At 41.9% G+C, this 16,011-nt stretch overlaps 1 protein-coding gene across 15 annotated transcripts in view; it reads left to right on the forward strand.

Annotated features, from left to right (window-relative positions):
* OSBPL3 (oxysterol binding protein like 3) overlaps positions 1–16,011 on the forward strand; it is a 188,099-nt gene that overhangs the window by 148,440 nt on the left and 23,648 nt on the right. For all 15 annotated transcript variants that reach the window (XM_063667469.1, XM_054494372.2, XM_063667467.1 and 12 more), the window contains 2 exons: positions 3,870–4,120; positions 7,735–7,872. In XM_063667469.1, the coding sequence (XP_063523539.1) occupies positions 3,870–4,120; positions 7,735–7,872 (389 nt within the window). The remainder of the gene's footprint in view (positions 1–3,869; positions 4,121–7,734; positions 7,873–16,011) is intronic.

A 16,011-nucleotide genomic window follows, 5' to 3' on the forward strand; every position in this document is an offset into this window, starting at 1 on the left:
GACCACAGCTGTGCTGTGTTGACACCAGCCAGGGAAAGCTTAGAGGTTAGAGCTGGTTCTGTCGTACTTTACAGCCATGTTGCGAGAATGCTAACTAACATTGCCCTTTTTGTGTATGAAGACAGAGTCTCACTCTGTCGCCCAGGCTGGAGTGCAGTGGTGCGATCTCGGTTTACTGCAACCTCTGTCTCCTAGGTTCAAGCAATTCTCATGCCTCAGCCTCCCGAGTACCTAGGCTTACAGGCACGCACCATCATGCCCAGCTAATTTTTTGTATTTTAATAGAAACAGGGTTTCACCATGTTGGCCAGGCTGGTCTTGAACTCCTGGCCTCAAGTAATCTGCCCACTTCAGCCTCCGAAATTGCTGGGATTATAGGCATGAGCCACCTTGCCTAGTCTATGTTGCCTTTCTTGAACAAGCACTGGGCAAAACCCAGTTTTCTTCTTTGTCAGTGTTTGAATACTAGAAATGTGTGTCCCCTAGTTCTTTACAGACATTCCCAGGGGTTGGGGGAGATTATATTTCTAAGCATCAATACTCTACTGAAAAGACTGGATACATAAATAACCTTTACATTTCATATCATCATTTTGTCTGTGTTAGGACCAAGGTCTTGCTACACTGTTATTCTTTGAGTTTATAGTAAACATGAGGTTTTTAGAGTGTTTCCTATTAATTTCTACCCCACAATGTTGCTGGGCACATATTAGGACCTGTCTCTATGCTGGATACTTTGGGGAAGTTAAATGGTTAAGAATATGGATTAAGGGACCAGACTTCCTTGGTTAGCCCCAGCTCTGCCACTCAGTGGTTGTGTGTTCTAGGACCAGATACTTACTTCCTCTATGCCTTATTTTCTTCATCTGTGAAATGGGGATAATAATACTGTTTACCACAAGTGGTAGTTACTAAGGATAAGTGGGAATAATGCATGTGAAATGCTTAGAAGACTGCCTGTCACAGAATAAAATGCAAGATATGTGTTAGCTGTTAGTAGTATTGGTGGCGATGATGGCAGTGGAGTAGCACTCTTTCAAAATTTAGATTAATGTAATCAAAGAAAATTTTTTGAGACTACATGAAAAATTGCTTTCAAAAATGACTGCAGGCAAGGCACAGTGGCTCACACCTATAATCCCAACACTTTGGGAGGCTGAGGCAGGAGGATTGCTTTAGGCCAAGAGTTTGAGACCAGCTTGCGAAACATAGCAAGATCGTGTCTCTGAAAAAAGATACAAAAACTAGCCAGGCGTGGTGTAGCATGTCTGTAGTCTGAGCTACTCAGGAGACTGAGGTGGCAGAATTGTTTAGGCCCAGGAGTTCGAGGTTACAGTGAGCTATGATCATACCACTGCACTCCAGCCTGAGTGACCCTGTTGAGAAAGACCCTATCTCAATATTTAATTAATTAATTTTAAAACTGCCATTTGCAGCTACTTACCTATGTTGTATTTACCCATATTAAGCAACTAAAACAGGCTGGGCATGGTGGCTCACGCCTGTAATCCCAGGACTTTGGGAGGCTGAGGTGGGTGGATCACTTGAGCTCAGGAATTTGAGATCAGCCTTGGCAACATAGTAAAATCTCATCTCTACAAAAATACAAAAAATTAGCCAGGCATGTTGGTGTTCATCTGTGGTCCCAGCTACTTGGGAGGCTGAGGCAGGAAGATTGCTTGAGCCGGTGAGGCAGAGGTTGCAATGAGTCAAGATTATGCCACTGTACTCCAGCCTGGGCAACAGACCAAGACCCTGTCTCAAAAAAAATTAATTTTAAAAAAGCAAAACAAATTCAAAAGTTAATTGGATGATTAGATTAACATGAGACGCACAGTGTGGCCCTGTTTTCATGTGTTTCTGTTCATCAGAGCAGCCCCTTTATTCAGTGATTGGCTTTATAATAAGTAAATGTTAAATATATATGTTTAATAAAATATATACCAATAAAGTATGTTTACTGATATATAAATAAAAGTAAAATGCAAGAGATTTCATTTGAAAACAGGCACAATGGAGGATAGGAATTTCAGAGCATGGAAAAGATTGATAGATTGACATACCTAAAATAAGTTTCATTCATCAAAATACTCCATGGACCAAATTTAAAGGTAAATGCCAAGTGGGAATTGAATTGTTAAACAAATATAAAACAAGAGAGTATGGTCTTAATACATAAATAGGAAGGCAGACAATTCAGCAAAGAAGAACTGCTCATGAAAGCACTCCAAACCACACAGGAAATCTTTTAATTGTAAGCTAAAACAAGGAGGTTACACTGTCCACCTGACAATTTGACAGAAATTAAAAATGAAAATGACAAGCCTGAAGAGTCCTCAGGAGATGGATGTTCACATCTGCTGCCGATAAATGGGGAAGTTGGGGGCAGCCTTTTTGAAAAGCAGTCTGATCATGTGAATCAAAAGTCTTAACAACATTCAGAGTTGTTGACATAGTAATCCCACTTCTTTGTATCCTAAGAAAATAAAGATATAGGCAAAAAATATTTTACAGTCTTTAAAAATGATTTATTAAAAAAACTCTTAGGTTCAGGGGTACATGTGCAGGTTTGTTCTATAGGTAAATTGCATGTCATGGTGGTTACTGTACAGATTATTTCATCACCAGGGTAATAAGCATAACACCAAATAGGTAGGTTTTTGATCCTCACCCACTACCCACCCTCCACCCACCCTCCACATTCCAGCAGGCCCTGGTGTCTATGGTTCCCTTCTTTATGTTCATGTGAACCAACGTTTAGTACCCCTTTACAAGTGAGAACATGCATTTGGTTTTATCTTCCTTTGTTAGTTTGCTTAGTTAACGGCCTCCAGCTCCATCTATGTTGCTGCAAAGGATATGATCCCATTCTTTTTTATGGCTGCACAGTATTCCATGGTGTATATGTACCACATTTTCTTTATCTAGTCTACTGTTGATGGGTATTTAAATTGATTCCATGTCTTTGCTATTGGGAATAGTGCTGTGATAAACATACACGTGCATGTGTCATTGTGGTAGAACAATATATATTCCTTTGGGTATATAGTCAGTAATGGGATTGCTGAGTTGAATGGCAGCTCTGTTTTAAGTTCTTTGAGAAATCGCCAAACTGCTTTCCACAATGGCTGAGCTAATTACATTCCCACCAGTAGTGTATAAGTGTTCCCTTTTCTCTGCAGCCTCACCAGCATGTTATTTTTTGACTTTTTAATAATTGCTATTCTGATTGGTACGAGATGATATCTCATTGTGGTTTTGATTTGCATTTCTCTAATGATTAGTGATATTGAGCAAAAACTGATGTTTTAGAAAAATTTTAAATAATATGGAAAAATACTCTGTTAGCTGAACAAGCAGAATATAAAATATGTATACAGTATGAACAACACAGATGGAGAAAACACGAAGATACTCTAATATATAAATGGCTGCTATTTTGGGGTGGTGGAGCAATGAAATGACCATTATTTCCTTTATAATTTTCCTGTAATAAACACAATTGTTTTACCAGAATTTAAAGTGATTTTTAAAAAAATTTTACAAGTTTTTATAAACAGTAAGCAACTATAGGCATAGAAATCCAATTTCCAGTTTTATTCTAAGTGTGTATGAGCTACGAAGAACTAGGTTTTGAGGAGCAATTCAAGGTCTTCCCTGTGAATAAAGTCGATGGGTTTTAGTGTGTGTCATTTTTGGTATTTAATTGCTCAGAATTCTTTTGCTGGTTTTCTGACTTCCACCCATACTCTGAACAACTGAGTTTAATAGTAACATTGACTACTTGCTACGTAAGGTTTTATTCGTGGATTAAAAATAGAATAAAATGAAAAGCTTTATAGAGACAACCAGGCCTCTTTCCCTTTCAGGGCCTGTCCTTGATAGTGGTCAGGAAGCGAAGTCCCGGAGAAGAACGTGCCTGCCGGCGCCCTGCCCAAGCAGCAGTAACATCAGCCTGTGGAACATCCTCAGGAACAACATCGGGAAGGACCTGTCCAAGGTGGCCATGCCGGTGGAGCTGAACGAGCCCCTGAACACGCTGCAGAGGCTCTGTGAGGAGCTGGAGTACAGCGAGCTCCTGGACAAGGCCGCGCAGATTCCCAGTCCCCTGGAAAGGATGGTGAGGAATCAGCCTTTCCTTGCCACTGTCCAGCCTCGGTCCCCAAGCCACGAGGCCATTCACGGGGCCCATCAGAGAGACAGCCCCTGTTCCCTCCGGTTTCATTTTGATTGTTCCGTAGACAGGTTCATTACTCAGAGCTGTCTGGCGTCCTCCGCCTGGCTGTTTCTAGTCACCTTGTCAGCATTTGGAGACGGGGTTGGGGTGCTTCTCCGTGGCACTTGGTGCCTGGGGTAGTTCTGTTCTGTGGGTTTGTGCTTCCTCTTTCTCCAGAAGCCTTCTGGCTGATTGTTCCGATGTGCCCGGCTGGAAAACATGTCTTTAGGGCTGTCTGCATGTTTATTTTTACTTCCCTGGGTGGACAGAATTTAATTTCTTGAGCTGTTTTTCTCATCCAGGGTAAGTTTCCCCTGAGAATGTTTGTGTTTACTTCTGGAATTGTCCCATCAGCTCCTAGGTTTTTGGAAAATAAAGTTCACAAGAGGAGGTTTTCACATCAGAAATATTCTTTTTTTCTCTCTCCCTCTTGTTTTATAGAGTACTTAAAAAAAAATCTTAGAAGAGCCCACCTTCTCTTCCCTACTCAGCATCAGCTCCAGTCACAGCATGCTGGCTTTTAAAATGGCTTCCAAGTATTTCTCATCTTTCCCCTGTCTCATGGGTAGGGAGATTGGGAAGGGAGTACCCAAAGGGCAAGACTCTGGGCAGAACAGCCCTCTCTATGACTGTGACTAACTTTGTTCTTGAACATGGGTGTCTGTACCTCTTTTTGCTTTCTCATATTCAGTGACCTTAGAGCAGTAAGGTCATTGTCTCTATGGGATGCTGGGACATCAGTGTCCCCCAAATGCAGAGTCTCTCTCCTGGGCGTTTGCCAATTGTCTACATTGGAATTGGAGTGCCCCCTCAGCTTCACAGACCTAGCCCTGCCGACACCCCCCATTGATAGAGGATGCTATTATTTTCTACATTCTAAGCATTCTGCAGTTCTAGCACTCATTAAAACATCATTACTTCAGTGATTTGAAGATTAAGGGGGAATCTTAACTGCTATCTGAGAGGGATATCCCATCGTCATTCTGCCCAGTCTCCAGGGCCTCCCCTATCAAAGAGACTTTCTCTTTTTTTGAGTCAGGGTCTTTGTCGCCCAGGCTGGATTGCAGTGGTGCAGTCCTACCTCACTGCAACCTCGAACTCCTAGGCTCAAGCAACCCTCCTGCCCTGGCCTCCCAAAGTGCCAGGATTACAGGCATGAGTCACTGTACCTGGCCCAAGAGACTTTCTTTCTTGTTATTGATAATCAGGGTGGGAGACAAAAACAAGCCATATTTTTTAAACTCTTCTTTGTTACTTATCCCCAGATAATTTTTGCTGAATAAAAGGAAGGCAGATCTTCTAGAAATAGCTTCTAAGGCAAGTGTTAAAAGTCAGCATTTGTGGACAGCTCTTTTCTTTAAAGGAAATGGTTGGCTTTGAGGATGAAAGTTTCTTAAAGATGTTTCATGCTGTGGCAATTTAGAGACCCTTAAGATATTCAGCTGATTGATCAGTGTAATTGACCTTGAGCAGAGAGGTTTGAGGAGAGGCTTCTCATCCGCAACATAACCACTAAGCAGGAGTCTTATCACATGGGTTTTGTGTACGTCCTGCAGGTCTGCTCATGCCCCTGCCTGGAGTCTCCCTCATGCCACCAACCCACAGGGAGAGTGCTTCCTTCTGCCTCACCTTCGCTCTCTCTTCCCCACAGCATCATGAATGGCACTAGGTTCTTTCATCGGTTGTGTTTTATTTTACATGGTGAAGGTGATTAAAGGTTGATTCAGCGTTCCATACATGGTGTGGCTGTACTGTTTCACAGCTCACCAATGTGGAGAAGCAGAGAGAGGAACAGACACCCAGGTTTCAAGAACACAGGCAGTCACAAGTAGGACTGACTTGAGTGTAGTTGATTTTTTCTTCTTTTTTTTTCTTTTTTTTTTTTTTTTTTTTTTTTTTTTTTTTTGAGACAGAGTCTCTCTGTCGCCCAGGCTGGAGTGCAGTGGCACAATCTCGGCTCACTGCAACCTCCACCTCCCAGATTCAAGTGATTCTCCTACCTCAGCCTCCTGAGTAGCTGGGATTACAAGTGCGTGCCACCCCATCCGGCTAATTTTTGTATTTTTAGTAGAGATGGGGTTTCACCATGTTTATCAGGCTGGTCTCGAACTCCTGACCTCATGATCTGCCCACCTCGGCCTCCCAAAGTGCTGGGATTACAGGTGTGAGCTACCGCGCCTGGCCCTTCTTTTTTTTTTTTTTTTGAGACAGGGTCTTGCTCTGTCACCCAGGCTGGAGTGCAGTGGTGCAATCACAGCTCATTGCAGCCTCGACCTCCTGGGCTCAATCAATCCTCCCACTTCTGCCTCCCAAGTAGCTCGGACCACAAGCATGTGCCACCACACCCAGCTATGTCTTTTGTATTTTTTTGTAGAGAAGAGGTTTCACCATGTTGTCCAGGCTGGTCTTGAACTCCTGGGCTCAAGCAGATCCACCTGCCTTGGTCTCCCAAAGTGCTGGGATTACAGGCGTGAGCCACTGCACCCAGCTGAGTATAGCTGATTTTTATAAGCCATCCAGCTGCTCTAGAGAATTCTATAGCATGAGATGGTGAGGTGGTCCGTATTACAGGCAACACCAAAAATTTAGCAGAAGGTTAAAAAGGAAGGTTATGTGACTAGTGAGCATTTATGAAAGGCACTCAGCTCTTCTTCAGTATAAGAAACTGCATGAAATGTGCTGGGAAGAAGAAATCTTGAGATTGTTACTACCCGACATTAGAAAGGAAAATTGGCCATCACTGCTTATGCTTAACTGTTTTTACACACATGGAAGAAAAGACAAAGAAGGTAATGCGCCTCCCTGACGCCCTGACAGGGAATCGCTAAAGACGCCGAGACCTCACAGTAAGGGCTGCCCAAAGAGTTTGTTCACTTCGTGTTCACGTAAAGTTTTTCTTCCTTCCTCTCTTTATTTTAATTTTTTTTTTTTGATGTTTCACTTTTCCTCCCAAAAAAGCAGAACTTTAAAGTCACTATATCCTGTGGCTTGTTTCCCAGGCTTAGGAAATGACTCACAGATTTTCTTTGGTCAAAATGAATGTTTTGGTTTCTATAATACCACATTTTGAGTGGTTAAATTTATGATGCTGATTCCTGAGTTTTGGAGGGATTTTTTAACACTCCTTTTTTAATACTCTTTCCCCACTCCACCCCTGAAGCCTTAGCACCATATCAGGATCCTCAGGTACTGTCAGGCTTAAAAGTACTGGACTCAGCTTAACAGTTTCCAGAAACAGTGTAGTCCAGTTTAGAAATGTCATTGTCTTTATAGCATCTCCCAACTTTTAGGCATCAAGATAAACGGACAGCTTTAAAACATTGGGTTAATTTGTTTTGGGGCCCAGATAAACATTATTTAAACCTACAGTTTTAAACCTATGTGGTTTAAAAACAACCAAAGACAAATCTTTGGCTTTCTGAAAGAGAATCATAGAGGTTTTATTTTGTTTAGTTCTTTGTGAACAGTAAAGCTCTTGGTGACACAGAAATGACAAAGTTCTTTTCTCTTGTCCTTAGGTATATGTGGCAGCCTTTGCCATATCAGCGTATGCATCTAGCTACTACCGAGCTGGAAGCAAGCCATTTAATCCGGTTCTTGGAGAAACATATGAATGTATTCGGGAGGACAAGGGCTTCCAGTTTTTTTCAGAACAGGTAGATGTACACCCTTTTTTGCTTAGTGGGAGGGGTTGCTTATGTCTTCCATTAAATGTGCTTCTGAAATATTTATCTTCCACCTTTCACTGGCTTCAAAGCAGCCGAGATAATTACAGTGCTTTTCAACATAAAGGGAAGGATCGATTTCTCTTCCACTGAAGCCAAGCCACCACCCAGGGGCATAAAGGTACCACCCATAATTCTGCACACTTGCTTGGCTACATGCATTGCCGGTGTCCTTTCTCTTTAATATCATTAGCACAAGGAATTTTGAAAGGATTAACGTTGGCCCAAACTTCAATTTAGAGGTTTAACATTGCTCCCTAACACACTGACATCGTTATTCCAGAGCATGAATGCCCCCAGCAGAGTGGGTAGCGCCAGATAAATGCATTATTCTCAATTTTGATTTGAGAGGAATCATTCATTCCTGTATTTATTCATTCACATCAATAAATTATTTCTAGAATGTATACCATGTGCCTGCCACTGTTCCAGGTGCTAGGATATTGCAGTGAGGTGGGGGTGAGGGGTCCGGACAGGAGTCCCTGCCCTCGTCTGATGGATGCACAACCTTGTACTCATGCAGCCTAAGGTTCCATCACACTCTTGCCACAGAAGTAGCATAGAGTAATACTCAGGCATCAGACAGCCTACGATCCATCCTACCTCAGTTCTACCTCTTACTAGCATGATAACCCAAGGCAAGTTACATAGCTTCTCTGTGCTTTAGTTTGCTCTTGAGAGTGGAGAGGATGACAGTTGTATGTACCTCACATGGTTTTGTGATGATTCAATGAGACACTGTCTGCAAAGCACTTGGAGCAGCATCTGAGACATGAAGATACATGTTATATGAGTGTTTGCTGTCATTATTGATGCATACCAGCATAGTTTATAATGGTGGAGTGTTGGGAACATCTAAAATACTTGTCAACAGGGGATTATTTACCTAAAATAGAGTGTATACATATTGAAATTTTTAAAAAAAAAACCTTCTCTAAGATACGCAGAAAGAAATTTTATTAAAATTGTAACAAATTTAAAAAATAAAATACACCCTCTCCCACCTTGTTAAGGTAGCAATCAAACACGTCCACTCTCTGTATATCCCTAAATCCCTAGGGACATTAAACATCATTGCTTCTGTACATTTCTCACCCCCCAGTTCTTAGAGAACTGAGGAGAAATGGGGGGTGGATTGCTAAAATATTCTTTTATCTTGCTGCTCTCTTTATCAATGGATTTGCACTACAGGGAGAGGAGGGGAAGCGTGGGTTGGCTGAGAGACTTATGATGATAGTGCTTATCTTAACTATAAATGATAAGGAGTGTTCTCTGGAACTCAAAGGAAAATGAATATACAGTAACCCAAAGCACACTGTCAGTAGCTTGCCAGTTAGAAGCTAAAACAAGAAATTAAACATGGACTGACACTGGGGAAGTAGGGAGTTAAATCAGTAGTTAAAGGGGATAAGATAATCTGTGTGATTCAAAATTCATCTGGGTTATTTAAATACTGAACCTAAAATAGAATGAGAATAAATGAAAATATAATTTGGTTTCCATGGTATCATATGCACTCTTGTGAAAAAATAAAGGCCAAAAATAGCCTCAAACTACAGCAGACAATCAGGACAGGATGAATAGCTATAAGAAAAGAATAGTAATGTGAGCTGTGTAAAGTTGAGCTTAAGTCCTCTGAGCCCTGGTGGGACAGGGCCAAATTCAAGATCTGTTTGTGTATTTCCCATGGTGGCACAGGGGGGAGAAATCAGAGCTCCTGGGCACATGTGCACAAAGACAGAAAGAGGGTTACATAACTTAGCATTTAGTTCCATGAAATAAGCAAGAAAGAGAACTGGTTATTGTTAGTAGTTTAGAATGTGCTGGGTGTAGGATGTGCAGACCTGCCTGCTTCAAATCTTACCTCCACAGTTTGCTCCATGTGTGACCTTATGTAAGTTCCTTCAACTTTCTGAGCCTCCCTTTTTAAAAAAAAAAAAATCTGTAAATTAGGAATGATAATGTTTGACTAATAGGTTGTAGTAAGCCTTAAACAAAATAATACACTGATGGAAATATTCAGTAAATGGCTATTGCTCTTATATTTAGTGGGAACTTCTACGATGCCTTTTTTTTTTTTTTTTGAGACAGTCTCACTTTGTCGCCCAGGCTGGAGTGCAGTGGCACAATCTCGGCTTACTGCAACCTCTGCCTCCCAGTTCAAGTGATCCTCGCACCTCAGCCTCCCGAGTAGCTGGGACTGCAGGCTTGTGCCACCATGCCCAGCTAAGTTTTGTATTTTTAACCGAGATGGTATTTCACCATATTGGCCAGGCTGGTCGCAAACTGACCTCATGGGATCCGCCTGCCTTGGCCTCCCAAAGTGCTGGGATTACAGGCATGAACCACCATGCCTGGCCTACACTGCCTTTTAATATAAAGTGTTAAGAATAGTAAGAGTTTGGGAGGCTGAGGCAGGTGAATCACCTGAGGTCAGGAGTTCGAGACAAGCCTGGCTAACATGGTGAAACCCCATCTCTACTAAGAATACAAAAAATTAGCCAGGTGTGGTGTCACATGCCTATAATCCCAGCTACTCAGAGGCTGAGGCAGGAGAATCACTTGAACCTGGGAGGTGGAGGATGTGGTGAGCCGAGATCGCACCACTGCACTCCAGCCTGGGCAACAGAGCAAGACTCCATTTCAAAAAAAAAAAAGGGAAAGAATAGTAAGAGGAGCGTTGACAAGGCAGAGAGGAGGCTGAGGAATGACTCGATGAAAGAAAACTAGAAAGGCATGTGTCTATAATATATACTTTCTTATGTTCAAATAAGATATGCTATATCTCCACTTCTAGTACAAGTAGTTTGAAGGGGACTCGATGTCGCTGGTGAGTCTCTGACAGAAAATGGCTGTCAGGCAGCCAGGAGTTCTCACAGCTGGCTTCACCATGGTCATACCACCAGTCCTGATCATCATGGAGCTGCTTCATCTGTCTAGAATTTAGCCTGATGGCCGCAGATAGTTGGTTATTTTAATATGCCTAAGAATGGATGAGTCTCTCAGGGATAAATTCACACTAAGCTTACAAGAGACTGATGTATAAACTAGAATGCTACTAAATGCATTTACTGTGAAAAATAGACCTGCTATGGGGATCAGAAAGCATTGTCCAGTGTGACTAGGTATGATTTTCCCATAGGCAGATTACTTGGGAAGCCAATGAGAATCCTAAGTGAGTGTACAGTGTGAAGATGCAGCTATGTGATTCAGTACGTCAGGCAGCTCTCTGCCCTAGGAGTGGGAAGGGTATAGGGCCAGGGCCTCCCTTTCCCTGGCCAGCAGGAACCTATCACCTCAATGTCCCTCTTTCTTTCTCCCAACCTTGTCTATTCTAATTTAACACATCTGAAGAGAGTGCCAGAGCATTTATTCTGTTTCCCGCTGGTACCTGCTATGGCTCTTTCTGCCTCCAGCCCAGGAGACAGTCTACTGTGATGGAGACAGCATGACTCCGCCCTTGTCCATTATGTATCATTGATATACTTAAGCTCTCATGGCTTAGAGGTTTGTTTTCTTGTGCCTCTCTACAGTGAGTACAGGTTTCTGGATGACTAATATAATAAACTGGGCAAGCCCCCCAAATTAATATTTTTGGGTGGAATTTTTTTCTAACGAGGATGTTGATGGAAATTATATCTCCAAGCTTAAGGACCTGGCAAGAAACAACTTGGCTTTTCTTCTGAGTTTTCTAGACAACAGTCTGATTTGGAAAGCGATGGCTGCCTCTCTCCTCCAAGCCCCTCGATTTTGTTGTCTTGTGGATTTGCTGGGTATGTGGATGTTCGAGGTGGTGAGCAGCCAGGCAAGTGGAAGTCATTGCTGCTTGAGAGTTCGACTCCGTCGAAGCTTGCCTCTCTGTATTGTTTCTCGTCTAAAAGACCCAGAACCACAACATCAAAATGATTCATGTGGTCAGAAACCAGAGAAAGCATTTCTTGTTAAAAATTTTTCTTAGAACAAGTATTAGATTTGTAGAGTGCTCCGTGCATTCATGATGTTACTTGATCTCCAAAACGGCGCTCTGTGGAAGGTGAGGCGGGGATCAGTTACAGGCGAGGAAACCAAGGCCTAGAGGATTTGAGCTTCCCAGTGCCCCTCAGCAAATGCTAGAACCCAGCCCCTCTGTTTCCATCCCTTCCTCCTTTTCCCCTCACCCTTTGTGGGGTCTCTTGTGTGGCCTCAGTGACTGTGCTCAGAGCTACTGGAGTACAGTATACACAAAGCAGCCCTTTGTGTATGCTGTTCATTCTCACCATGCATAATCTCTCCAGACTCACATAGGACTTTGTTCTCAGCTCCTGTGGTAGGCAGGGGTGTGGCCTTTGTGAAAGAGGACTGATCAGGAGTGAGTCATAGACATTCCTGTCCTAGGTTCTGACCCTCTGGCTCTTCCACCTTCTCAGAGGTTTCCTTTGTGTCAAAAAATCCATTTCAACCTTGGCTTTCTACATAAACTCACAGAAGGAGGAATTCAGAGAGGAAGACTTCCCTTCTTTCCTTACTGGTCAGGGACTAAGTATCCTCTGGCAGGTGATTCCCTGCTTGCTGCATCTTCCTGCTGCCTGGGAGAGCTAACACACTGGTTTTGAGCTGCATCAAGGGAATAGATGGGTCAGAAAACTTATTTCAGTTGGCTATGTTCCTTTTTTCGTACCTTTGGGAAAGGTTTGGTGTTGAAAGGATATGCAATTAAGCTATGGTCTAAAAGTAGCTTTTCCTAATTACAGGAAACTTTAGTTGTCCAGATCATTGTTCATTTTAACCATTTACGCACCCATCTGCATACCCTTGACGGTGTCAGAAAAGCTGAGTGCAGTTATTAAAAGTTACTAAAACGTTAAGAGATTGAAATATGAAGATCTTTTCTTTTGCTCTACGGGCTTAGCCTTTCTTCCTTTTCTGTTATTTATTGGAGGACTCTGAGTCCGTACATTCTTGGACAGGCTTATACTTGCCACACCCATCACTTCCTCCTTGCACATTCATGTCACCTCTGAATAGTCCTTGTATCTACTAGTTAGCAGAGTTATTTATTACTGATTAAATAAGTAAAGATACTGTCAAAGGGTAAATTCTTAAAGACACTGTCAAAGGGTAAATTCAAGCTGTTCAAATAAAACCAGCAATAAATCAAATATGAGACAACTAAACCATTGCTTTGTGGTTTTCTACATTTCTAGGTCAAGTCAGCACTTAATGTGTTCTTGTTTTTTAATTTTTTGCAAGAAGCCATGTGTTTATGAGATAAGTGATTCACTCTGAACATGGGAGAAGGGAAAATAATTGGCATCTGCGTTCTCTCCAAAATCAGGCCAGAATTCTTGGCATCATCCTTAATAGCTCTTTCTCTCATAATTCACATCCTCTTATCAGCGAGTCCTGGGGTCTCCCTTCAGAAGCCTTCCTTCTACAGCCAGCCATTTTCACTCTCTCTCCCATTTGGTGCTGGTCACCTAGCTCAGGCAGCTAAAATCAATGACTGGGATTATTGCAGTAGGACTCACTACTGATCTCCTGTTTCCAGAGCCAATTAATTCCTTATCCAGCAGCCAGAGTGACTGCTTAAAACAGAAGCAGCAGCTGCTCTAAATCCTCCACCAACTTCCCAAGTCACTTGGAATAAAATCCAAAGTCCTGGCCATGGTCCACAACGCCCTCGAAAATCTCACCCTCAGACACTTCTCCTACTTTCCCCACCTCCTCATTTAGCTCTGCCACACTGGCCTTGCTTCTTCTGCTTCATACCGAGCATTTTCCAGCCATTGGCCTTTGCTGTGTCCCCTGCCTGGGACGTGCTTCTCTCAGATATCCACGTGGTTAACTTCCGAACTTCTCTCAGCCCCACAGGTTTCCATTATTAGTCTTGCCCTGCCACCCTGTCTAACCAGCACTCCTACTCACTGTCCCCACATCCTCATGCCCTGCTTTATTTTCCTTAACACACATTACTACTGACAAATTATGTGCTTCTTATGTGTCGTTTGTCTTACCCACTTCCATACTAAAATATAAATTCCATCAGGGTAAGAATTTTTGTTTCTTTAGCTTATCATTTTACCCTTGGTGACTAGGACGGTGCCTGACACTTTGAAGGCAATCAGTAAGTGCTTGATGAGTGACCTGGAAAGAATGGCCACTTGGTCCCCTCTCTGGATGACTTCTTCACCTGGCACTTGCCCTCTTTTTCATTATTGCTCTGTATTGCTGCAGGGAAGTCAGGACCTAGGAGGACTGGATAGTTATGCCTTGGAGCAGTTGCAGGGGAGAACTGATGTATTGAAGGGCTAGTTTTCTAAATCTGAAAAATAAAAACTTACAAAGTACAAAAATACTGAAAATACATCCTTTCCCTATCTGCTTCTCCCTTGACCTCTTGAAGTGCATTCAAAGCATAAATTAAAAATGATTAGGTCAAGGTAAAGAAAGGCCTCAGATATATAAATAAATTATGAATTACCAGAATTCTTAACTGCCAGTGGAACTGTATTGGGGCTTGTAGAAAGAAAGATAGATACATGTGTTACCATATAAATACTTGCATAATAAAAACCATGTGTACTAATTTCTTGAATGCTTGGGCATCCTTACCAATCAAGAATTGCTCTTCTTTGATTGGAGAGGAAGTGATAGGGAAGAATGCATAAAAAAAAAAGTCTAAATTGGGTTTATTCAACAGGCTAACAGAGAGCATCTCTTCCAGGCCTGGGTCAATTCAGACAAATGCATCTACTGCCCTTTTTGCCTGAGTTAAAATGTAAGGAGAATACAGACTCAACCAAAATCCTACAATAACAAAGACAGGTTAGATTCTGCTCATTATTCTCTACTCTAATAGATTTTAGAAAGATTGCCATCAACAAAGATTAAGTGATTAACTGTGAATTACCTTTTTCCATGGGCATTGAAGTTAATCAAAGCCTTTGTATAATTTTTTCAAGTTGGCCAGCATCCGCCGCCACCTTTGATGCTAAGATTCGAAGAAGACATTAACAGCAGATGTTAGAATCAGAGCATTTTGAAGCCAAGAGGGATCCTCACACCTCATTTTACAAAGAAATATGCGAGACTGAGGTTGGAAAGGTCAAATTCAAAAGGTTTTTTTCTCTAAATGTCCTTGAGAAGGAACCTTAATGATGTGTCCTGGCTTTGGGGAGGGACACTAGCCCTGGATCTGGAAGAGGATGATGTAGGTTTGGAGTGCTACCTTTATCACTCATTAATGATGTGGCACTGGGGAAGCTCTTTGCTGGCCAGAACCCCTATTTCCTAATTTATAAAATCAGGCTAACCAAGATACAAGGCTACCGTAAGAACTAAGTGAAAATACACTCATTTTAGAAATCTATATTTTGATTTTTTAAATGAGTGTATTTTCACTTAGTCTCTTTTAAATGAGTATATTTTCACTTATTCTCTGCCTAATCCACATCAGCGTATGATCCTGGACAGTTTGTATGTGTTCTCTTTTTTTAGTTGGCCGAGTCAGTGGAATCAGCCTTATTTCACAGATGAGGTGACAGAGGCTGAAAAGCTGTGTCACCTCAGCTTTGAAAAGCTGTGAAGGTCATACAGCCAGCAGATGATGTTGCAGTCAGGGCCCAGGTCCATGGAACAACAAAAACCTTTCCCTCGTTCCCGGACGCTAGTGCAGCACATGGCAGATGCTCCAGAAACAGGTGGAAATATACAAAATAATAATAAGCTATCAATGTATATCTCCCCAGAAAGCTTTGTAAAACTCTTAAAAGCAATGTGGGCCAAATAAACCATTCCCAAAGGCCTGTGTAAGCCATAAAGAAATAAGCAAAGTTACTGATATTTGAAGGTTGAGACTTATTCAGAAAATGTGTTGAACCCATCTAAACATAATCTGCTAAACATTCATTTATTATCTAACATAATAGTTTAAAAAAATCAAGGTTGGGTTTTTATGAGATGTGTGTATACTGTAGGGGTTCTCTTATAATTCGTATGGATAGTATATTTATCCCTGTTTTATGGGGTTTAAAATTATTACAGAAGAGGTGTATGGTTTTTATATACTGTGTTTACATTCGGCCATACCTG

This window comes from Pongo pygmaeus, chromosome 6 (genome assembly GCF_028885625.2).
Source record: "Pongo pygmaeus isolate AG05252 chromosome 6, NHGRI_mPonPyg2-v2.0_pri, whole genome shotgun sequence".
Classification (NCBI taxonomy): Eukaryota; Metazoa; Chordata; class Mammalia; order Primates; family Hominidae; genus Pongo; species Pongo pygmaeus.